The sequence below is a fragment of the Diabrotica virgifera genome, chromosome 1, assembly GCF_917563875.1.
Source record: "Diabrotica virgifera virgifera chromosome 1, PGI_DIABVI_V3a".
In the NCBI taxonomy this organism is placed as follows: Eukaryota; Metazoa; Arthropoda; class Insecta; order Coleoptera; family Chrysomelidae; genus Diabrotica; species Diabrotica virgifera.
Genome location: NC_065443.1, coordinates 138,573,271 through 138,598,995, shown reverse-complemented (window position 1 = coordinate 138,598,995; position 25,725 = coordinate 138,573,271). Strand labels below are relative to the sequence as shown.

Here is a 25,725-nt window from a genome sequence, read left to right as displayed (position 1 = left end):
GGTGTAGAAAGATGTGCCAAGCGCGTAAGTCGAGAGTCGTTTTAGTTGGTAGGTATTGTGCTATCGATTCATCCAGGGGCAAGACTCCCAAAAGGGGAATTGCGTTCGGATGTACTAATAGTCTAGGTCTAGGTACTCTGAATCCAACTCACACTAGGAGTACGTACCATTATATTAACATCCACGTAGATTTACATCCAAAAAGAAATTAACAAGGCCAAATGACTGCTGTGATTGATGGGAGAAAAGAACAGTGCAAGTGTGAAGCAAAGAAAGCAAATAACAAGAATTCCACAGAACACCATTATTATATCATTTTGAAAAAATATTTGTACCTATACTTTTTTTTTAAATATACTGTGAGCACCTAATCCTAATAGCGTTTGGACCATGTTTGGACTGGGATCAGCGCATAGAAAAAAGTGTTTTGTCAATATGACATTTTGACATTGACATTTTCAAATAATTTTGACAGTTCATTTCATGTTTTAGTTTTAGGTTAGGTATGTAGTATGTGCTTTTTATTTTTTATATTTTAAATATTTTTACTTGATTTTTAATTTATTTTTCTGGTAGTTTTTAATCTATATTAGGGTATGGAGTCCACTGATGTGATGTCTTTAGACCAACTGGAGTTAGCACAAGACTGTGAAACAGATATTAAGGTTGAAATAAAGGAAGAACTGGAGGAATATGATGATCGATTAAGCAGTACAGACATAGGATATATGCAGAATGAGTTATCCACAGAAGTAAATATTGAAGATATTAAAACGGAAATAAAAAACGAAAATGACTCAGGTGAGACTTGTAAATAAAACAGAAATCTGCCACCTTCACTTCCTAATCGCATAAGTTATACTATTTCCTTAACTTAACATAGCATAAGAAATTCAAACTAACACCTTAGATGAGTTAGGAGACAAGTAGACTTATTGCCATCCAGTGCTAACATGAACTGAAATATATCTCATGACATTTGCATCATCATCATCATTTTTGCATTGGAAAATGCGACATGAATTAATTTGAAACAATAAAAATGAATATAATATAATACTGCAATAGTTGGTTCTCCTCTAGCTCTAATGAGAGCCTTTATCATACTGGGATGCTCTACTGTAGATCTTTGATCAATTATCAATGTTACCTATCCGACTCTCCAGACTAATCTCCCCATAACATGATAGAACTGCCTCCTAAATGTCTGTAGTACTAAGGCAAAACCTGATATGTCAAAAATTATCGATTTTTCTTTTTAAATGCCAATATGTACCTTGAGCAATGAAGAATATGATGACAAAACCCAACATGGCTAAACGCATCCATGTAACCAGTAGATAATAAAATTAGTTTCCAATATGTCCACTATTACAACAACACTGCGAACTTTTAAACTCATCTGCTGCAAAATTACGTTTTTTGACATATTGGGTTTTGCCTTAGCACCACAGATGTTTAATACTTCACTAATTTTCTGTACACACAAGTTTATCAGGCTTCCATAATATTAGGTTTTTTCCTAATTCAAATAAAGATCTATCTATCTATCTATCTAATAATTGTATTTTTGTATTTAACTATTTTTAATGGGAAATAAGCCACAATTTTACTAAAGAAATGATTTTATTAACATTTCGACGTCCAAACCAGATGGCAAAAAAATTATTTTTTTTGTATTTTGACAACGGCATCCTATTTGGATGTCGAAACGTTAATAAAATCATTTCTTTAGTAAAATTGTGGCTTATTTCCCATTAAAAATAGTTATTTACAAAAATGCCAGAAGAAAATAGTTTCAGAACAATATTTTTGTAACAGAATAAGTTGTAACAGAACTGTAGTCCAGTGACTACAAAGATAGAATGATCAAGTAGACAGCACACACTTTTTGAATGTTCCTGATCCAATATCACCACTTTTACACATTTACACCTCTTAACACATTAACTGCCCAATTGAAAATTTTTGTTTGGGCCTTCAGGCTCCATATTTAGAATCTCAACATTATTGTGAATTATATTTAACTCACATAACGCCTGGGCAAAACAGGGTGTGAGTTAAATGTAATTCAAGTGGAGTTTAATGTGTTAACAAAGTAATTAAGTACTCTGCCATAAAAAAACTCACCAATGGAAACTCAAAACACAAATAATGACTGTGTAAACCAGTGGTGGGCAAACTTTTTTAATGGGGCCAGAAACTTTAAGAAATTCTAGAGGAGGGCCAAAATTATAGAAACAATTCGTTTTGTGTTAAAGCGGGCCACATACTACCCATGTCGATGGATCCTTGGTGGGCTGGATTAAATACTTTCGTGGGGAGGAGTTGGCCTGCTTTGCTCATCACTGGTGTAAACAGTTATTAGAAGGTGCCACATCATACAACTGACCAATGCCTGCATTCACTGATCACTCATCCTTGAATTCTATCTTTTGAACCACTGGATTATAGACAAAAATAAAAAAGATTAGTCTAAAGATGAATATGGAAAAATCAATGTGATGGGCTGAGACGATTAAGAAACTGTAATAAACAACAAGAAAGTGGAAAATGTGACAGATTATAAATATTTATTTAGCAAATTCTAACAAATTCTATAAGTTCGACATTTTAACAAATAAGAAAATTCCTTAACATTTGAGAACAAGACTGTGCAATCAATGTGTATTGTTGATAATAACATACAGAGCACAAACATGGTCACTAACAAAACAAATAGTATAAAAATAGAAGTTGCCCAAAGATTAATAGAGTGAAAATTACTCTGAGGGACAGAATTAGAAATGAAAAGTGAGAGAGAGAACTAAAAGTAAATAGGTTACCGATATAACAGAAATCCTCATATAGTTAAAATGGGCTATGCTATTGCAAGAATATACAGACATAAGATGGAATGAAAAAAATCATAAAATAGAGATGTTAGGATGCAAAAAACATGATGAAGACCCATATTGAGATGGCACAATGACCTAAAAAAGAGCTGGCAAAATGTGGCTGAGAAAAACAAGCGAGACAGGAATGGAAATAGTTAAGGGTTAATTTTGGATGCACGAAGACTACAGAAGTGTGTAATGAAAATTCTAAATGTGCAATTTTGTGACACAGAAAAAACTGAAGAACTTAGAAGGACGTTTTGGATTTAATCTCATTGCATATCTCCTTGATACTGTTTTTCATATTCCCTGCAACATACAATATTTGCAATAACCTCTTTTGTTTAGAGCAGATGTTGGGTGCAAAACAAAAACAATTCCAGTGCATTTTGTAGTTGTTTACGTGCTCATATCATAACTCTCTCCTGGAATCTCATGTCCCCTAGAACTCGGATTTACTTTGTTGTATGTGTGTGTGTAAATTTAGAGGAACTACAGAGGTAATTTTCTATCAATTGTATAAAGATGTGGCATGAAAAAAAATTTAAATTACATTTTTGGTTTAGAGTTGTGACTGCATAGCTCCACCGAGGACGCATGAGATGCAGAAATAGCTGTCTGGAGATGGTGGTCCAACTCTGAATCAAACAAAAACAGAAACTGCCTTTTCCTTTTTAAATTGCATGTTTGGTCAGGTGAGGCATGTGAGTACCATTAGTGATATACTTCATGTTCTTTGTATCTTTCTTTTTCAAAAGTTGTAGGGAAATTATATTTTTGAGTAGAAAAGGTATATAGAGTTTCAATTTTATCAATAAATAATTACCAAGTTTATGTTGTACTTTCATATGGGAGTGGACTGACAAGCCTCAGCCGTCGGAGGGTTAAATGTAAATGTTAAAAAAAATGAATGTAGTAAAGCATCTGGTGCTTTGATCATTTCCTGAAAATTTCTCCCTCTTTTATTTTTAAATTAGATTATGCTTTGACGCAACATTTTAAGACAATATCCTGGCCATTGGATCATGTGAATCAAAAAATTTAAAAAGATTTTATTAGTTTCTCCAAGTAACGCTGTTTTTAGTTTTAACGATTTTTTGGTTTTTGATATCACTCAGAACTCAGAAGCCAAAATAACGAAATTATTTGTAAAAAACGGTGAAAATCAACATATTATTATTGTTGAACAAAAAATAAGCACAAAACAAAAATTATTCGACAGCGTCACCTCACAAATGTCTAATAGTTCAGGGCGGATCTGTTTTGAGATGGACGTTGAGAGGTGACTCATATTTTTTTGCAGAAATTGCTTGTAATTGTATGTATGTATCGGTTTTAGAACGTCTTTCGACGTTGTCCGATGCCTAACTTCCACATCCTTCTATAGTCCCATTGGCCATCTCTAAGATCCCCTGTACTCATTGCTTTGGAATTAACTCATATAATAATGATTGAATTATCCTCCCACTCACAAAGGTCCAGAACATTGTTTAAATAATCAAAATGTCAAAAAATAAAGGAAAAATTCGATTTTTTTCTTCGTTTTTTGATTATAACTTTAAAAGTATTCACTTCAGGGAAAAGTTGTACTGACATAAAAGTTGCGTAATTAAATTTCCTACAATATAGGATTGGTTAAAAATTTTAAAAGTTGTCACCCTTATTGCAAACTAGCAATAATTGCGAAAAAAACATAAAAACAAGTGTTTGCATTTTACGGTTTTCAACCATTTGCTATATTTAGCATAGTATTTTACCCAAAAAAAAACTTTATGACATAATAAAACAATACTGTAAATTTGATTAAGATTGGTTCAATAGATTTTGCAAAATACATTTTGAAATCCAGGTTTCGCAAAAAAATCATTTTTTCAAAATATTGCAGGACTGAAAATAAAGCAAATAGCAAGTTGATTTTTTTTTACATATATAAGAATACTGTACCTTTCATTTGCAATTTGTAAAATTAAAATCGGTTAACTACCACGCCGTCAGGAATTTTTTAAAATAAACATTAATTTTTGGTGCTACGCGCAGAACAGCGGTGTTCGATTCACATAAGTTGATTTCCACCAAAATTTCTTTAAATCTTTATATATTATTTGCTAACTCTATACTTTGTTGTATTTTAATATTTTAATTCCACAAAAATCAAACTAATTTGATTATTGTTTGTGAAATATTGTTTAAACAATTGCATATGCTTAAAAAGAATAAACTTTTGTTCTCTAAGTTAAAATATATGAACAAAGAAAGTTTTTGCAAAAAAAGTGTAATTTCAAAGGACAAAGTATGTGTTTTTATTTTGCAATAAACAAGTTCATTTATTTATATCGAAATGTACTAAAAATTAAAATGTATCAATCATTATCAAAGGTCATTGGAATGCCTAATCAGAGCAAACGTATCCGCTGTCCTGCGTGTAGCACCAAAAATTAATGTTTATTTAAAAAAATTCCTGACGCTGTAGTAGTTAACCGATTTTAATTTTGAAAATGAAATGAAAGGTACAGTATTATTCTATATGTAAAAAAAATTAAACTTGCTATCTGCTTTATTTTCAGTCCTGCAACATTTTGAAAAAATGAATTTTTTTTGCGAAAACTGGATTGCAAAATTTATTTTGTAAAATCTGTTAAACCGGTCTTAATGAAATTTACAGTGTTGTTTTATTTTATCATAAATAGAAAAGGCGAAACCGGCGGGTTCGCTGGAAAAAATATTGCCACCAGATTGTTTTGCATTCCCCATTCGTGAGACATACCAGAATAAGGTTCAAGAAGTCGCCCACGTGAAAAGTGGTCCAAATTTTTTTTTAAATTTTTTTGTCAAATTGCAAAAATCAATCTTTTCGACCCGTACACATTTTTTTTTAGGTTTTTTGGACCATTCTGGACAAAAAAGTCTCATTTTTCTCTAAGTTGCTTGTTTTCGAGTTATAAGCAATTTAAAATTGAAAAAAACGAAAAATTGCTATTTTTAAGGCTTAATAACTCGGTTAAAAGTTATTATTATGAAAGCCAGAAAGATGCAATGATGAGTGCGAGAGAGATGCCATTCCGGCAGTCAATGGTGCATCTACTCGCACACTAATAATTAAAAATAACACCTTAGTAATAAATTAATGACACAAATTTCTTCAGGATCATGCAGTGGAGGCTTTAGTCTTTGATTTGGTCACTTTCTGAATTTCATAATAATAATTTTTAACCGAGTTATTAAGCCTTAAAAATCGCCATTTTTCGTTTCTTTCAATTTTAAATTACTTATAACTCGAAAACTAGCAACTTTAGAGAAAAATTATGAGAGACCTTTTCTGTCCAGAATGGTCCAAAAAAGTTAAAAAAAATGTGTGTGGGCCGAAAATATTGAATTTTTGCAATTTTATTAAAAAAAATTAAAAAAAAATTTGGACCACTTTTCACGTCGGCGACTTCTTGAATCTTATTCTGGGATGTCTCACGAATATAATTATGCAAAAAAATCTCATGAGAATATTTTTTCCAACGAACCCGCCGTTTTCGTCTTGTCTAAAATTTTTCTGGGTAAAATATGAAGCTCCTAATAGGCTATTGATTATATTCAAAATAAGATAGCTAAAAGGAACTACAACGTTAACAGAGTTTTATTATTTCATATGGTCAATGGACATGTGTATATGAAAAAACCGCGGAGTGCTACCATTTAAAGGGGTGCGTTTTTCAGAAATGGGTGAATTAGTCCCTGGGCACAGGTTACATTAGGGTGAGTTCTATGCACTTTTGGTACAAACATATCTACATAAAAATTGTTCCTGCTTTAATTTCCTATCTAAATATCACTTTTTAAAGTCAATCATACTTTTTTTTACAAAAATATATTCAAAAGAAAAGGCACAAAGAAACCCAAAAGAAAGAAATTTTGTTTTTTGTCCTATAACTTTTGTCCACGAGGATATAGGTATAGACATTGCTTTACAGAAAAAAAACCTACATATTTCTTCTTTAAAATGCTGTTTAGTAGAGGTAATTAGGATTTATAGTTTTCGAAATATGATTTTTCAAAGTTCGCCACTCACAGCAATTTTGGGCAATTTTCCTAGTTATTTCGCAAATATTTTTCTGTAACTTTTTTCTACGTAACTTTAGGTATATGCAATGGTACATGTAATAGGAATAGAAATCAATTACCTTTTCATATGAAATAATAAATCCCCGTTAACGTTGTAGTTCCTTTCTATAGTACATAATCAATAGCCTATAAGTATAGCATAAATGGTTGAAAAACGTAAAATGCGAATACTTTTTTTATGGGTTTTTTGGCAATTATTGCTATTTTGCAACAAGGGTGACAATTTTTAAAATCTTTAACTAATCCTATATTGTAGGAAATTTAATTACGCAACTTTTATATCCGTGCAATTTTTCTCGGAAATGAATACTTTTAAAGTTATAATAAAAAAAACAAGAAAAAAATCGAATTTTTCCTTTATTTTTTGATATTTTGATTATTTAAAAAATGTTCCGGACCTTTTTGAGTAGGAGCATAACTCAAATAAATAACAAGATAATATATTGCACATCCGGAAGTCGTGACGTAACTGGAGACCGGCAAGTTCGTAATGGTTCGTAATCATTCGTAATGGCCGATTAGTTTGAATTGTTCGCGGTTGTAAGCTAAATGTATTTTATATTTTATTTTTGACAGTTATTTCGACAGGAATCTCGACATTAAATTTTTTTCGAATACATTGAAGTTAAATGTTATGTTGCTAATTGAATAATTTCATCACACAATGCATACAAATCCCATTTAACTTTAACAATAATTCACATTCAACTTCCGGTCTCCAGTTACGTCATCATGCGCGAACTCGGACGTATTTTGAGCTACGGGAAGATACGATCTCGTTATTTATAGTATCATGACTCAAATATAATTATATGAGTTGTTTCCAACCATTTTCTGCAAAAAATATGAGTCAGTCACCTCTCAACATCCAAATGTACTAATATTTTTACAGATGCGCCCTGGTCTATAAAGAGATCTATGCAAAATTTTAGATGGATCAGTCAAGTAGTTGTTGAGTTACAATGTCCACCCCTTTTGAAAATGCAGTTTTGAGAAAAACGCGTTTGTTTGACAATTTTATTTTCAATATTCTTTTTGTCTGTCAAATCGTAAAGTGCTGCAACCGGAATATGTTTTTGAATTGCAGAGTAATTTACAAAACAGAAGGTGAACAACTGTTGAACGTTTCTCACTACGCTCAAGCGCGCTGGCCCGAAGCTGTTGCAAAGCGGGTCGAAGGTAGGGACATTCAACATGCTGTATTCCGGTAAAGGGCCTAGCCGGGTAAGATGATGAAAAGTGCCCCCAACTCGATTCTAATTCCATATAGGTCACCGTTTAGCATATATAGTGAAACTAACTTTCTGAAATTTGTAGCCCCCTAGGTGGTCATGTGACCCACCTAGAGCCTTATTAGGGTTTTTATGTTTTTATTTTTTATCTCAGCCGCATCGAGAACTAGCGAAAAAACTTTAAATAAAAAAGTTTTAAGCTTTAAAAATTTTAGAACGATTTTAAAATTTTAAATGAGTATAAAAAAATAACGAAGACATTCGTTTTCACGAAAAAAAAAATATATAACGTGTATTTTTGCATAATGTTTCACCCTAAATTTTTTCAAATTTTTAAAATTGGTGAAACGCACCTTTAAAAATAAAAAACCGCATTTTTTTTGGTTTTTTTTTTCGTTTTTTGATACAATTTTATACATATTTTTGAAAAAAGGTAACACCGTCACTGGAGTAGGTAAAAAACTGAAAAATAATTGGGGTTTGCTTAATAAAATTTTTTTGTAACGCCATCCATTTTCAAGATACAGGGCGTTGAAGAAAACAAAATTTTACACATTTTTTATGATTTTGCCGAAACTACTGGCAACATTGTAATAAAACTTGGCGGGTTTTAAGAGGTAGTTATTGTGCATGTTTTGACAAACAATTAAGGATTTGATATTAATCATTGGCGCGCTTAGGGGTAAGCACTATAAAATATCTTATTTTACAGACTAAGTTGCACTATGTTATCAGTATTAAGCAAAAAAAAATTGTCCAAAAATATTTAATATTTTTTGAGATATTGAATTTGTTTATTAAATGTTACTCTATTTTCTATTGCAAAAACGCGGTTGTTGCCAACGAAATATTCACCTGTATTAAATCCTATTATTTTTATTTTTATGTATATTTTGGATAAATGTATTGATAAATTCAAATTTCAATTAAACTTCCCCCTAAAATGGTATTTGAAAATTATTCAAATTTGTTTATAATTTGTTTTTTTAATAACGTCGCGGGGATTAAATATTTTGAAATGCCGTTTCGATAATTGGGTTCCTGGGAATTTTTCACTAATTAACAAATTTTTTTGTCTTTTTTTCCTCTTCTTTTTTTCTTGGAGTTATATTATTGCGGTTCCTTTTAGGGTTAAGTTTCATTAAGAATGTCGAATCTCTAAGTTGTAGATTCTAGACATAAAAATATTAAGATTGATCTAAAATCACTTAAATAAAATGTGGCTACTTACTGAGTTACAGGGTGTTTTATTTAAAAATTTAAAAATTATTTTTACCAATTACTTTCAAACTATTTGACATATCCTTATCATACTTGGCAGAAAGTGTATGTACTACACAGTCTACTAAATCGTGATAAATAAAAGTTTCTAGCTACTACCAGTACGACAGGGGATAGTTAATGGTTGACCCTTCCCAAATTCTACGCCACTGAGGGAATTACTATTTTAGCGAAATTTTTCGATTCTCCAATACTTTCTATGTAAATAATATACTCTTTACTGGTAACGAAGTCATTAGTTTTCGAGATATTGGACGTTAAAAATGAAACGGCATAGTTATTTTGATTCATTCATTCATTCATTCATTTTAAACTTCCAATATCTCTCAAACTGATGGCTTTATCAATACCAATAAAGTTATTTACATACAAAGTATTGGAGAATCGAAAAATTTCGCTAAAATAGTAATTCACTCAGTGGCGTAGAATTTGGGAAGGGTCAATCATTCACTATCCCCTGTCGTACGCTTCTGGCACTAGCTAGAAACGTTTATTAATTTAGTAGGGTGTATAATAGCCACACTTTCTGCCAAGTATGATAAGGATACATCAAATAGTTTTAAAGTACTTGGTAACAATAATTTTTAAATTTTTAAATAAAACACCCTGTAACTCAGTAAGTATCCACATTTTATTTAAGAGATTTTAGTTAAATCTTAATATTTTTAGGTCTAGAATCTACAACTCAGAGATTCGATATTCTTAATAAAATTTAACCCTAAAAGGGCCCGTAGTAATGTAACTCCAAGAAAAAAAAAAACAAGAAGAAAAAACGACAAAAAAATTTTGTTAATTAGTAAAAAATTCCCAGGAACTTAATTATCGAAACGACATTTCAAAATACTTAATCCGCTCGACGTTATTAAAAAAACAAATTATAAACAAATTTCAATAATTTTCAAATGCCATTTTAGGGGGGAGTTTAATTGAAATTTGAATTAATCAATACATTTGTCGAAAATATACATAAAAATAAAAATAATGACATCTTAAGCAGGTGAATATTTCTTTGGCAACAACCGCGTTTTTGCATTTTAAAATATAGGTAGTAATATTTAAAACACAAATTCGATATCTCAAAAAATATTAAATATTTTTGGACCAATTTTTTTTGCTTAATACTGATAACATAGCGCAACTTAGTCTGTAAAATAACATATTTTATAGTGCTTATTTAAAACGCTAAAATTAATTTTTTGCAAATTTGTTTTTGAAGCTTTATGTACAGTTAATTAAATAAATAGGGGGTCAAATTTAATTTAGTAAGACTTATGTGAAAGACTTACCCTTCAACTTTGTAGAAAAAAATCCCATAGACCTTCATTGGTAATTGAATGACCTCAGCAGCTAAAAAAATAATTTTTTTGCAAAAATGACCCCTTTTTAACTATTTAAACAATGATCCCCTTGTATGATTTGGATACTTTCTTGAAAATATCTTTTGTACCCACCTAAACTTTGATATAAAATTTGTTTCAACCTGTACGAATTTACATTTTGACTTTTTTTATTTTATTAGGCTATTTAGTAGTATTTTATTTTATAGAAGTTCGAATACTTGTAAGGGTTAAGATATTTTATTTTTTAATAAAAATGGCGCGTGGTATGAAAAAATAGGAAGATAGATTTTTTGTCACAAATTGAACGAGGTATTCAAAAACGATTGTTAATTTGAAATACGTCAGTGGCGTACTATCTTTTTTCTTTAAAAAGTTCAGACCATTACCCCTATGCGCGCCAATGATAAATATAAAATTCCTAATTGTATGGCAAAAAATGCACAACTACCTCTGCCAAATTTTATTACAATGTTGCCAGTAGTTTCGGCAAGATCGTAAAAAATGTGTAAAATTTTGTTTTCTTCAACGCCCTGTATCTTGAAAATGGATGGCGTTACAAAAAAATTTTATTAAGCAAACCCCAATTATTTTTCAGTTTTTTACCTATTCTAGTGACGGTGTTACCTTTTTTGAAAAATATGTATAAAATTATATCAAAAATCGAAAAAAAAACCGAAAAAATGCGGTTTTTATTATTAAAGGTGCATTTCACCAATTTTAAAAATTTGATAAAATTAGGGTAAAATATTATGCAAAAATATACGTTATATATTTTTCTCGTGAAAACGAATGTCTTAGTTATTTTTTTATACTCATTTAAAATTTTAAAAAGCGTTCTAAAATTTTAATTTCCCGCTTAAAATAAAAAAAAAAAAATTTTCGGACAGAACTTTTTAAAGCTTACAACTTTTTTATTTAAAGTTTTTCGCTAGTTCTCGATGCGGCTGAGATAAAAAATAAAAACACAAAAACCCTAATTAGGCTCTAGGTGGGTCACATGACCACTTAGGGGGCTAAAAATTTCAGAAAGTGAGTTTCACTCTATATGCTAAACGGTGAGCTATATGGAATTCGAATCGAGTTGGGGGCACTTTTCATCATCTTACCCGGCTAGGCCCTTTGCTCCGATCAATATGGAATTCAGAGAGTATTGCTGAAATTATGTACTTTCGTTTAACACCTTAGCTGCGTTTAGGGGTATTTATAAACTCACGTTAAATATGTCCCGTAGTGAATCTTTGCCACAGTCCGTTATGACACAGTCGTAATATCCAACCGTAATACGAGGTTTATTTGTCTCGTACCGCAGCCAAGGTGTTAAAATAATAAAAAAAAATCGAAAAATTCAAAATTTTCAAACCATAACATCCTCCCTCTTAAAGCCAGACTGTTCTGAATTTCGCATTTTAAGCAGACAATGAGCAGATTTGTTGGATAGTAGTTCCTAAAAGAAACATTTTCATTTCAGATTTTCGTCAAGAAGAAAATTCTTTAGATGAACGGAACAAGATGAAAGAAAAAAATTGTTTTCAATGCGAAGTTTGCAATAAGAAATGTTCAACCTTAATCATTTTGAGGAAGCATTTGCGAATTCATACTGCCAATAATTGCTTCAAGTGTGAATTTTGTCCCAAGACATTTCCATTTAAGTTTTACTTAGACAATCATATGAGGTGGCACACTGGGAAAAAGCCTTATAAATGTGAAATTTGTTCAGAGCAGTTTGCGTACTACACCACGTGGAAAAGTCATATGAATCAACATAGCGGACGAAAACCTTTTAAATGTGAACTTTGCCCAAAGAGGTTCTTACACAAGATTAGTTTAAAGGGTCATATGCTATGGCACTCTGGAGAAAAGGCTTTTAAATGTGACATTTGTTCAAAAACATTTTTTAAGAACAATAATCTACAAATTCACATACGACTTGTTCACAATAGAGACAAACGATTTGAATGTCACAGTTGTTCTAAGAGATATCCTACGAAAAATGGTTTAATATCCCACTTACGAACGCACACAGGGGAGAGATCGTTTACTTGTGGTATATGTTCCAAGTCATTTCGTGAAAAACATACCTTAAAGTATCATGTGAAAACACATATTATAAAATGTAAGATTTGTTCTGAGCAATTTCCCGAAAAAGATGACTTAGACAAACATATGCTGTCGCATAACGAAGAAACGCGCTTCGAGTGCGATATTTGTCTAGAGGAGTTTTTACGAAAGGATCAGTTACAGAAGCATATGAAGTTTCATAATAATTGATGGATTCGACCGTTACTTGATGGAAGTTCATTTTATCTAACAATAAAACACTGAAAACATTTGTTTTCTATACTTCCACAAAATTTATTACAACTATCTGACTACAGCTGTTTCGGCAGAGTGCCTTTCTCAAGTGATATAGTTTACAATGTGTTTGCCTTTTTAAGTCTTTAACTGAAGAGGTTGAGGAGTGGGGAGCTGTTTGTCTCGAGTTGCTCATTCAGAATTATATCTGTATTTTTCAGTTTATTAATTTCCATAGATTCTAAAGAAGATAGCTTAAGGCCTTTATTTTGAATATGCAGAATTTGAAACTCTTCATTGAAAGAATGATTATGATCTAGAAGATGAAGTGCGTATGTAGAAGTTTCTGTTTTTCTATTGTTGAAAGCCCTTTTGTGTTCTGCTATCCGTTTGTCAAAAGTTCTGCCAGTTTGACCGATGTACGTTTTCGGACAGTCACCACAAGTTAGTTTGTACACACCACTCTGTAGTTGTTTTCTCTTTCGGCTTTTATTGTTCTTATAATATTTGCTTAAGTTGTTGTTAGTTCTGAAAGCTGGTGTTATTCCTTTCTTTTTTATGTATCTCGCTATTTTTGTTGTTATCTTGCCAGTATATGTAAGAGAGCAGAAGGTACTGGGTTCTTTCTGTGGTGGTGGATACACTAATTTCAGGGCTTTCTTATGGAGTTTTTGGTTTAAAATTTTGTTAACTGTTTGTTCGTTATAGCCGTTGTTTACTGCTATTTGTTTAATGATGTTTAGTTCTATCTCGAAGTTATTTCTTGTCATGGGAATTATGATAGAAATTGGTCAAGTTGTCTGTTAGTTCCTGTAAAGCATACATCATCCACGTATCTCCACCAATATAAGAACTGTTTAAATACGGGATGTTTAGAAATTGTTATTTCAAGTTGGTTCATAAATATATCTGATAGCAATGGGATTAGAGGATTACCCATAATAAGACCTGCACTGTTGTTTGTGTATATTTGATTATTGAATTCAAAATAGTCTTGGTTTATGCAAATTTCAAGAAGGTGTAAAATACAACATTTTCACCTACCCAACAACTTCAGACTAATTTCATTTGACGTAAAAAATCTTTTTCCTAGTGTTCCTCCTACAGAAACTTTTGTTTTAGTTAAAAGTCTTTTAGACCATAATAGTACAAATCCGATCATTGCATCTGAAATTTTACACCTTCTTGAAATTTGCATAAACCAAGACTATTTTGAATTCAATAATCAAATATACACAAACAACAGTGCAGGACTTATTATGGGTAATCCTCTAAGCCAGCGGTTCTCAAACTTTTTGAGTCATGTACCACCTACAGTTCTTTTTATTATTTTTGGTACCACATATACAGGGTGTAACAAAAATACAGGTCATAAATTAAATCACATGTTCTGGAACCAAAAATAGTTCGATTGAACCTAACTTACCCTAGTACAAATATGCACACAAAAAAAGTTACAGCCCTTTAAAGTTACAAAATGAAAATCGATTTTTCCGATATATCGAACTTTTTAATGAAAATGGACATGTGGCATGACTATGGCAGGGACATCTTAAAAAGAAATTATAGTGACATTTGTGCACCCCATAACAATTTTATGGGGGTTTTGTTCCCTTAAACCCCCCCAAACTTTTATGTACGTTCCACTTAAATTATTATTGTGGTACCTTTAGTTAAACACAATATTTTTGAAACTTTTTTGCCTCTTAGTATTTTTTAGATGTACCAGTTTTAATCGAGATGCGGCTTCTTTTTTAACATGTTAACATAACAATTTTATGGAGATTTTGTGCCTTTACACCCCCCAAATGTTTGTGTACGTTCCAATTTAACTATTATTGCGGTACCATTAGTTGAAAACAGTGTCTTTAAAACTTTTTTGCCTCTTAGTATTTTTCCGACAAGGCACCTTTTATCGAGATGTGGCTTCTTTTTTAATATGGTTCAAAATATACTTATAAAATCTGTAATTTATAAATAAATTTTCATATTATTATAGGGTCTCTATAATCGTACTTATTCGATACGGTCTATTATTCGATATGTACGGTCTCAGTATACAAATATGTGGTGGATTTGACAAATATTCAAAATATTTCGATAAAAACTAGTTAGAAAAATTACTAAGAGGCAAAAAAGTTTTAAAAACATTGTGTTTAACTAATGGTGCCACAATGATAATTTAATTGGAACGTACCCAAAGTTTGGGGGGTTTAAAGGAACAAAACCCCCATAAAATTTTTATGAGGTGCAGAATTTTTTTTAAGATTTTCCTGTCATAATAATGTCACATGTCCGTTTTCAATCAGAAAACTCAAATAGTTTTCGATATATTGGAAAAAATCGATTTTTATTTTGTAACTTCAAAGGGCTGTAACTTTTTTTTGTGTGCATATTTGTGCTAGGGTTAGTTAGGTTCAATCGAACTATTTTTGGTTCCAGAATATGTGATTTAATTTATGACTTGTATTTTTGTTACACCCTGTATTTTTAGAGTGTATTATCAAGACTTACTAAGTAATACTATTTTAATTTTTTTTGTGTTTTGTGTACCACCGCAAGTAATGAATTGTACCACCAGTGGTACATGTACCACAGATTGAGAATCGCTGCTCTAAGCCCATTGCTATCAGATATATTTATGAACCAACTTGAAACAACAATTTCTAAACATCCCGTATTTAAACAGTTCTTATATTGGTGGAGATACGTGGATGATATACTAGTATGCTTTACAGGAACTAACAGACAACTTGACCAATTTCTATCATACATTAATTCACTTCATAGTAATATTGAGTTTACAATAGAAACAGAACAGAATAACTCCATCAACTTTCTAAATGTAACGATTACCAGACAACACAACAAACATGAGTTCTCCGTATATCATAAACCTACCCATACTGACACAACTATACACAATTCATCATCCCATCCTACACAACACAAATTAGCAGCCTACCATAGCATGATACATAGACTGACAGAAATTCCCATGACAAGAAATAACTTCGAGATAGAACTAAACATCATTAACCAAATAGCAGTAAACAACGGCTATAACGAACAAACAGTTAACCAAATTTTAAACCAAAAACTCCATAAGAAAGCCCTGAAATTAGTGTATCCACCACCACAGAAAGAACCCAGTACCTTCTGCTCTCTTACATATACTGGCAAGATAACAACAAAAATAGCCAGATACATAAAAAAGAAAGGAATAACACCAGCTTTCAGAACTAACAACAACTTAAGCAAATATATTAAGAACAATAAAAGTCGAAAGAGAAAACAACTACAGAGTGGTGTGTACAAACTAACTTGTGGTGACTGTCCGAAAACGTACATCGGTCAAACTGGCAGAACTTTTGACAAACGGATAGCAGAACACAAAAGGGCTTTCAACAATAGAAAAACAGAAACTTCTACATACGCACTTCACCTTCTAGATCATAATCATTCTTTCAATGAAGAGTTTCAAATTCTGCATATTCAAAATAAAGGCCTTAAGCTATCTTTTTTAGAATCTATGGAAATTAATAAACTGAAAAATACAGATATAATTCTGAATGAGCAACTCGAGACAAACAGCTCCCCACTCCTCAACCTCCTCAGTTAAAGACTTAAAAAGGCAAACACATTGTAAACTATATCACTTAAGAAAGGCACTCTGCCGAAACAGCTGTAGTCAGATAGTTGTAATAAATTTTGTGGAAGTATAGAAAACAAACGTTTTCAGTGTTTTATTGTTTTGTTAGTTTCATAATAATTAATGGTTATTTATGAATGTTTACTAGAAAGTGTTATCCGTCCATCCAATGGCACTACAACCCAAACTGGAACTTGGCCGCCTTCAGCAAGATTTACTGCTGTTCTTTTCCATAAACGCGTTTTTAGGAGGTTTTTGGCGTCCTCATCTACTTCGTCCTACCATCTCTTTTTTGGTGTTCCAACAGGTATTTTTCTTTAAATTCTTGCATTTAGCAATTTTCTAGGTATTCTGTCCTCATGCATGCAATGCAGTTCCCCTGCAACCCTATACGCTATATTGTTCGTTAACAATTCTATCTCTGTAAGTAGATATGCATATCAAAATAAATACAGATTTGAAGTTTTGCAGTCCATACATGTTGAAGGTTCACATGTTTTAAGATACTCAACTGAATTTTTTTAATTCTAACAGCGGCCTACTGCGAATCCTAAAACACGGTAAATTACCCATATTCTGCTTTACATTACAGATATCGGAAAAAGTTATTTGAATAAGTTGTTCCAAATATTATTCTAATCCCACATACCAAATTTCATCACAAAATTTGCATTTTTAGTTTTTTCATTATTTGTAGTCAGGATCCTAAAATCGGAGAGGAGGCTGCTGGCCGATCAGCCGCCCTTGCCCAATCTCCGGGCAGCGTGTGCGTTAATAGTCCAGGGTAATAAGGTTTTTTCCATGACACTTCAACAGCCAGGGTACTGCAGCGTTTTTTCGACAGGTAATACAATATAAGAACAAATTGTAACTATTTCCTGCGTAGGATCTGGCGGCCATTTTTATTTATAAAAAATTAAGTGTCAAAAAACGGTCTCTTTTTCCTTTTTTTTTTGCAAATTAATGGAAAACAGTAGGACTTATGGTTTTCTTAGTACAAACATCTTGGAGAGAATGGAGAAAACTTTAAAATGGCGTATTACAAAGTTTAATACACTCATTTATTAATACAATTGCGAAAAAAGGTCGAAATTTCAAAAAAAAAATAAATTTTGCGACAACTATTGTAAAAATTGGAATAAATCCTTTGTAGAAGGTATAACATTTTATTAAAATCCCTAAAGGGCTACATCAGAACAAAACGTTTTCGATTTTATTACAAAAGCATCATCAGTGTAAGACAGTCTGGATGCTACCTGAGCCACCAAAGAAATATCGGGGTAATAACCCTTCAAATATAAAATTTATGCTTTATAGATGCATATTTACATAAAATGCCTTGTGATGGGCAAATGGCAACAGGAATATTGCCCTAAGGTAAGGTATTTAACTTCCCAACACGTGGGATACAAAAAATTGAGTTGTTTACATTTCGATGACTTTATGGCAACTCTTTTTTTTTCTGTTGCCGTAAAGTCATCGAAATGTAAACAACTCAATTTTTTGTATCCCACATGTTGGGAAGTTAAATACCTTACCTTAGGGTATTATTCCTGTTGCCATTTGCCCATCACAAGGCATTTTATGTAAATATGCATCTATAAAGCATAAATTTTATATTTGAAGGGTTATTACCCGATATTTCTTTGGTGGCTCAGCTAGCATCCAGACTGTCTTACACTGATGATGATTTTGTAATAAAATCGAAAACGTTTTGTTCTGATGTAGCCCTTTAGGGATTTTAATAAAATGTTATACCTTTTACAAAGGATTTATTCCAATTTTTGTGATTGATGGTATACAGCCAACTACAGGAAAAATTTTCTTTCTTTGTGGATTTTTTTTATTGTTGAAATAAGTAGGTATAGAGCTTTGAACTTTATGTCAAATGAGGGTTCTTTGGCAGGGTTGGGCTGTTTTAAAACATGTTTAAAAACACTGGAAAAAAACAGTTGTGTTTTAAAACGCTGTTTTAAACACAAGTTTTTTTCGTTATTGTTTATTTAAATAACATTGTTATAAGACATTTGTGTTTGCTAATTTGCAAAATTGCAAACATAGATTATAGAGTAAGTAGGTGCAATAACAATATCAATGCGAAGTAAAAAAGTAAAACTGAAAAAAAGTAACTGACTAAACTTTATTTATGTTCAGGTAGCAAGCATACTAGTACTGGTAGACAGTGCTGAGTGCTGTAGTAACATTAACTAAACCAATACTCCTAATAAAGTTGAAAGAAAAAGAAAATTAAGAAATTAAGTAAATGATTATTGAATTACAACAGCATCTATTACACAGTCCTACATCCTGCAACTGATATGTGATACAAAAAATAAAAATTACAATGAATGTTCCTTAAAAAAATCAAAACTATAAATAATGAGCTTTTACGGTTAATAATGAAACCTTAAACATTTTTATTTAAATATTGAAATATTGTTACTAGCTTAGCAGCTTTGTCACTTCCTAACCTATTCCTCAATTTCGAGTGAACTAGACCATATGAAGAAAATAGACTGTCCACTCCAGCGCTGGATGCAACTGCTGAAAATAATTGAGTTGTCAACTGCAACAACTCCGATGAAATAAACTGTTTTTGAGATAGCCACCATGTGAAACTAAATTGTCCACTGTATTTTTGTAAACAAATATTGTTTATTAAATAGCGGTGCTAAGGCACGAAATGACAGTATTTCGGGCATCACATTTGGGTGAAAATCCGAAATAAATAACAATGCTCTATTAACTTCCACCTCAATGAGTTTCTGACCTAAGTACTGAGGGTCTAATAAATAAGCTAAATAATGCGCATCTGTTATAGCCATTTGAAAACGTGCTTCTGCTTTATGAAGTTCCAACACGTTGCTACAACCATTAGGTTGAGCTTCACTTTCACTTTGGAAATAACCCAGTAAGTTCTTCCAAATGTCTGTTGCATCTGCTATGATGCAGGTATTTTTCTGGCATTTATCCAAAGCTGTTGCAACAACTTTCAGCTTTGCGTTACACTGTATACACTGCAACTATCCACTAGAAATTAAAATAGAACCAAAGATACCAATATGAAATTATAATAAAGCAGAAGTTAAAGCTTTCGACATATCCTGAAAAACTGAATAGCGAATGTGATTTACATATACATAATATCACGTGGTATAAGGAAACGAAACAGTTAAACACTCGTTGCATGTGCGCGCAGGTCGCGTCTTCCCGGGAATCCCATAGGTGTGCCAGTTGAGGTTTATGGGAATCCCCGTTAGAAATCCAGTGAAGTACTTAATTATTTTAAAACGTTCTTTTGTTTTAAAACAGTGTTTTTTTTTAGATGAAAAAAAAACTGTTTTATAACAAAAATCATTGTTTTTAAACATAAAAAACATGTTTTTTGTTTTTTCTTAAAAAACCAATTTTTGTCCAACCCTGTTCTTTGGTGCTTAATAAGTGACAAAAATTTCAAAGCGATTCATTCAATTGTTTAAATTTTATTCAAATTGTTTATCCCAGAGAGCTTTTTTGCAATAACATAAGTCACAAAAACATAATCTTAGAACCATTCTGCAGGTGTCAAATGAAAGAGCATGAGCTAAACTTTCAAATTGGTTTAAAAAAAGTGAATAAAAATTGCATTTATTTGTGATAAATAATTATGCAAAAGTACAGTGGAACCCCGATAAGTCGGCCCCCGATAACCCGGAAGTCCGGCTAACCCGGACCGATTTTTATCAGACAAACATTACAACAATAAAAATGTATGTCCTTTATGCTGGATTTTCCAATTTCTTTTCAACATCTTAAAATATTTTCTTTTATCTTTCCTTATAAACATATTGTTCGTATACTATAATATCTTATATTTTTCAGGCTAATTTTATTTATCATAATAAACTTTCTTCGTAAAAATTTGTCGCTTTAGCGAATTCCTATGTAGTTCATTCGTTTCAATTTTCAATGTCAAACACATTATACAATGAGAGATAATGCGTATTTGTGTAATTTGATACATAATATACCTTAGTAAAAATGACTGGCATGGCAGACAACGCTCATTCTCGTGTTATCGAAACCAACAGACATCTGTAGTATCCTTTATTTACTTGAAACTGTCTAGCATTGTTTAGAAAAGACTATTAAAAAATTATTTTTCAAACAATGGTCTTAGTCTTCACTCTTATTAAATAACATAAGTTCGTTCTCGTTGCGAGACGGTATTGTGTGTGTGTAGTAAAGTCGCATTGTTCGTTCCGCGTAAATATATTCAGATTTTGTGTTTGCGTCTACGTAATGGCAATAAAACTTAAAATGTTGTTTTTGTTTCAAAATGATAACAAAAGACAGTTTGGACAATCGGTGCAAAGCTAAGAAAGCTAAAAATGAGACTCTCGACGACGCTTTGTATGTGTGGAACGCGAACGTGGTTTACAAGTGTCTGTGTGCCAATTATAACGGAGTTTATCTGTAAGCATACCATATTTTAATAATTTTTACCATTTTCTCCGGCTAACCCGAATTTTCGATAACCCGGATCGGCCACGGTCCCGATTAATCCGAGTTAACGGGGTTCCACTGTATGTTCAATTTTTCCTTATAAACTTTTTATTTTTTTATATAATAAATTATATACAGTTATTACAATTTTTCATCAATTATCATATAAATAACATTACTTGGTAGTTATGCGCCTAAAAAACGGTAAAAAATAGATTTTTTTGAAAAAAGTTATTTAAAAGTTTAATGGATTCACAAAAAGAAAAATTGACGATCCTTTTGCATAATTATTTATTAGTAATAAATGGATTTTTTATTCACTTTTTTTAAACCAATTTAAAAGTTTAATTCATGCTCTTTTATTTGACACCTGTTGAATGATTCTAACATTATTTTTTTCTGACTTATGTTATTGCAAAAAAAAGCTCTCTGGGATAAACAATTTGAATAAAATTTAAACAATTGAATGAATCGCTTTGAAATTTTTGTCACATATTAAGCACCAAAGAACCCTCATTTGACAAAAAATTCAAAGCTCTATACTTATTTCTACAATAGTTTTTGAGAAATTAATTTTTTTGAAATTCAGCCCTTTTTTCGCAATTATATTAACAATAGATGAGTGTATTAAACTTTATAATACGCCATTTTAAAGCTTTTTCCATTCTCTTAAAGATATTTTTACTAAGAAAACCATGTCTTACTGTTTTCCATTAGTTTGAAAAAAAAGGGAAAAAGGCCGTTTTGTGACACTAAATTGTTTATAAATAAAAATGGCCGCCAGATCCTACGCAGGAAATAGTTACAATTTGTTCTTATAGGTATTACGTGGCGAAAAAACGCTTCAGTACCCTGGATGTTGAAGTGTCACGAACAGGGTATATTTTTGTCTTATTACCCTGGCCTATAAGCGATAATGCAGCTCTAGGAGACCGGGTCTCCTTAAACACTGCTAGGCTGCGCAGAGCATTAGCAAGTGAGATATAAGGTTTGTTCGTAGTACGATCCAATCGATCAGCAACCGTTGCCAACCATCAGACGCATGCGCAGTTAACAGTTAGCGCTGCGCAGTTAACAGTTCGAGTTCGTAGACTACGAACGCGCTTGCGTCTGACGGTTGGCAACGGTTGCTGATCGTTCTACGAACAAACCTATTATTATATTCCGTCCAATTTTAGGATCCTGACTACAAAATAATGAAAAGACTAAAAGTGCGAATGTTGTGATGAAATTTGGTATGTGGGGTTAGAACATTATTTGGAACAACTTGTTCAAATAACTTTTTCCGATATCTCTAACGCGAAGCAAAATAGCAAAACAGTGCATCATGTGTAAAAAATTTATGGGAAGGCTAAGCCTCCCTTGCCTCCTCTGACCAGCCGCCACTGCTCAATCTGATGGCCAATGGCCATACTCAATTTCTTATTTGTAAACATTGATTTATTTTATAACTCCTGTTCGAGCTATTTCTATTCTGACCTTTATCCACTCATCTTGATCTAACAGTGAGTTTATAATTGCTACGAGGTATTTATACTTGTCGACCCTCTCTAGCCGTTTATGTCTAGCTCCAATGTCAGATGCATGTTGCCAACAGGGTTTTTTGAGATCACCATGTAGTATTTGGTTTTATCCATATTCATTGTTAATCCCATCTTTTTGCTTTCTCTGTTAATGATTTCTAGGAGAATTTGTAAGTCGTCTCTATTCTCTGCCATGATTGCGCTATCGCCTGCAGTCTCCAATCCTTACACCTTCAGTCCGTTTCCATAGTGTCTCCTGAAATATTAGTTGGGAGTACACATTAAATAATTGTGGCGACAGCACGCATTCCTGTCTGACTCCTCTTTGAATTTCCACTTGTTTTGTTTACTAATTAGAAATATGAAAGTGGTATGTGCAGGTGCTGAAATAGTAATATGTATGTATACCTAAGTATAAATTATTTGTATAAAATTGTTATTTAATAAAAAATTTTAAACTGTTTTTTAATAAAAACACGTAACATTTAAATGAAGTTTATTTTATTTACCTTTGAGGTGCTTAACCCTTTCACTGCGATATCACGTCTTTTGAATGTTTTATAAACTGCGAAGGGCACCATATCACGTCTTCCTAAGCGCTGTTTCACATTATAATCGGTTCGCTAAACTCAAATCGCAGACACAACTGGCTAGTGATTTTAGTAAGTAATTTTGCCAATTTGGCAAAATTGACAAAAATAATTACTAAATAGTTGGTAATTTTGCCAATTTCGTCAAAATTGGCAAAAAAAATACCTATTAAAATCACTAGCCAGTTGTGTCCGAGTTTAGCGAACCGACTATATAAGAATTTTGACCGTACGATGGTTGAAATTTACATAGTGGCTCGAGCAATCATATGGAATCTTTCTCCCTTCATCGAACGGTAAACGGAGAAAGATTCCATATGATTGCTCGAGCCACTATGTAGATTTTAACCATCGCACGGTCAAAATTCTCATAATGTGAAACAGCGCTAAGATACATGTTTAAATGGAAACCACCGATTCATCAGTTTTTAGATGTAGTCCTGTCGCCAAGGGGGGTACAACGGCCTCCTTAATTCAGATGGACTTACCCAAGTTTTTTTTTATGTAGAACCCGTAGAACACGAATTTTTTGGGTAACAGTTGATCCGGATGTCGATAAGTTTGTTATAAACAAAGAACTTGAGGAATTACATAACAGCGATTTTTCGTAAAACAAAACGTTTTTTTGTATTTCTTGGGTGATTCTCAGCAAAAAATGGTCTTACAAGTTTTTTCGTAGGATGCATAGTTCTAGAGATAAACGCGGTTGAACTTTCAAAAAATCGAAAAAATGCAATTTTTGAACCCGAATAACTTCTGATTAAAAAATACAATAGCAATTCTGCTTACTGCATTTGAAAGTTCAAGTCAAATTCTATCGGTTTGGATTATTTGCATTGCTAAAAATTAAGTTTTTATTTGTTAAACAAAGCCATAAACAGATAATGTTTCCCGTGCCCAATTCATGCGTTTTAATTCACTTAATCTACGTAGAAATTGTCTGTATGCGCGCCTACTCGTTCGATTTCAAATGGGAAATGCATTGAAAACATCATTCAATCACTATGTGTTTATAGCTTTGTTTAACAATAAAAAAATTAGCCATGAAAGTAATCAAAACCGATAGAATTTGACTTGGAACTTTCAAATGCGGTAAGCAGAATTATTTTATTTTTCAATCAAAAGTTATTCGGGTTCAAAAATTGTCATTTTTCGATTTTTTCAAAGTTCAACCGCGTTTATGTCGAAAACTATGCAACCTACGAAAAAACTTGTAAAAACATTTTTTGCTTAGAATGACCCAAAAAATACAAAACAATGTTTTGTTTTGCGAAAAATCGATGTTATGTGATTCCTCAAGTTCTTTGTTTATAACAATCTTATCGACATCCGGATCGACTGTTACCCAAAAAATTCGTGTTCTACGGGTCAAAATACATAAAAAAAACTTGGGTAAGTCCATCTGAATTAAGGAGGCCGTTGTACCCCCATTGGCGACAGGACTAAAGCGCATGCACACAAAAATTTTAGTGTCCATAGTATTTTGCGCATAATATTTTGTGCTCAAAAATTTTTCCGTCTGTACCTACATTTATATTTATACCTATTCTTTGTAATCGTTCGAGAATACATGGGCGATTTACAGAGGCATCAAATGTCAAAGATAATCTATAATTTTAACATTCAGGTTTTTCACAAAAAGGGTGATTCACCTTTCTAATTAAAAAAACGTTAAAAAATCCCAAAATTTTAATAGTAGAAATTATGGAATTCTCATATACAACTCTGATGTGTAGAAAAGTGAACAAGACAACGAATACGAATGAAGACGTTTGATTTGAAATATCATTGAAAATAACAAATGCATTTTGTAGTTCGCGTGGAAGATCTACATATACTTAGGTATAGGTACTGACGATTTAGATGATAACTAACCCTGGACTTCCAGCAAGAAGGCATTGGTGAAATTTCTAGCTGAAGTTGTGTAATTCCGAAAAACATACGTACTACTGCAATCGAAATGAATCAGTCTTATATAGTTTGTAATGTGGAAGTTTAAATTCAGCGTTTTTTAGTCATATTTAAAATGCCTCATATTTGCTTGCCAAAACTCAAAATCGAAATTTGATGTTTTAGGTTTTGAAGATTAGGCATTAACAATAGAAATTCCATAGTGACTGCTCAATGGAAGAGATCAATTTTATTGAACTCATTAAAATCGTTTATTTAAGAGCTTTATAAAATTGCCCAGAAAAGCTGCACTATTCAAAAGATATCGACTGTTTAATATCGAGTTAATACAAATTTTATTTACAAAATTGATTTCACTCACTTATGTAACAACATTCAAAACCGCCGGTTGCTTCAAGTATTGTTTCTGGTATAAGGTTCATTCTAAATAAAA

The 25,725-nt window shown here is 32.0% G+C and overlaps 1 protein-coding gene across 3 annotated transcripts; it reads left to right on the top strand.

The window, feature by feature from the left end:
• Positions 1-493: 493 nt before the first annotated feature.
• LOC114330290 (zinc finger protein 525-like) lies at positions 494-25,725 on the top strand. 3 transcript variants are annotated; one of them, XM_050644839.1, is made up of 2 exons: positions 494-801; positions 12,308-23,281. In XM_050644839.1, exon 2 carries the CDS (start codon positions 15,719-15,721, stop codon positions 16,751-16,753), a length of 1,035 nt encoding a protein of 344 aa, XP_050500796.1. In that variant the 5' UTR covers positions 494-801; positions 12,308-15,718; the 3' UTR covers positions 16,754-23,281. The 3 variants fall into 2 exon arrangements, with proteins under 3 accessions (XP_050500796.1, XP_050500802.1, XP_028135418.1); XM_028279617.2 differs by lacking the exon at positions 12,308-23,281 and adding an exon at positions 25,458-25,725 and having other exon boundaries at positions 502-801.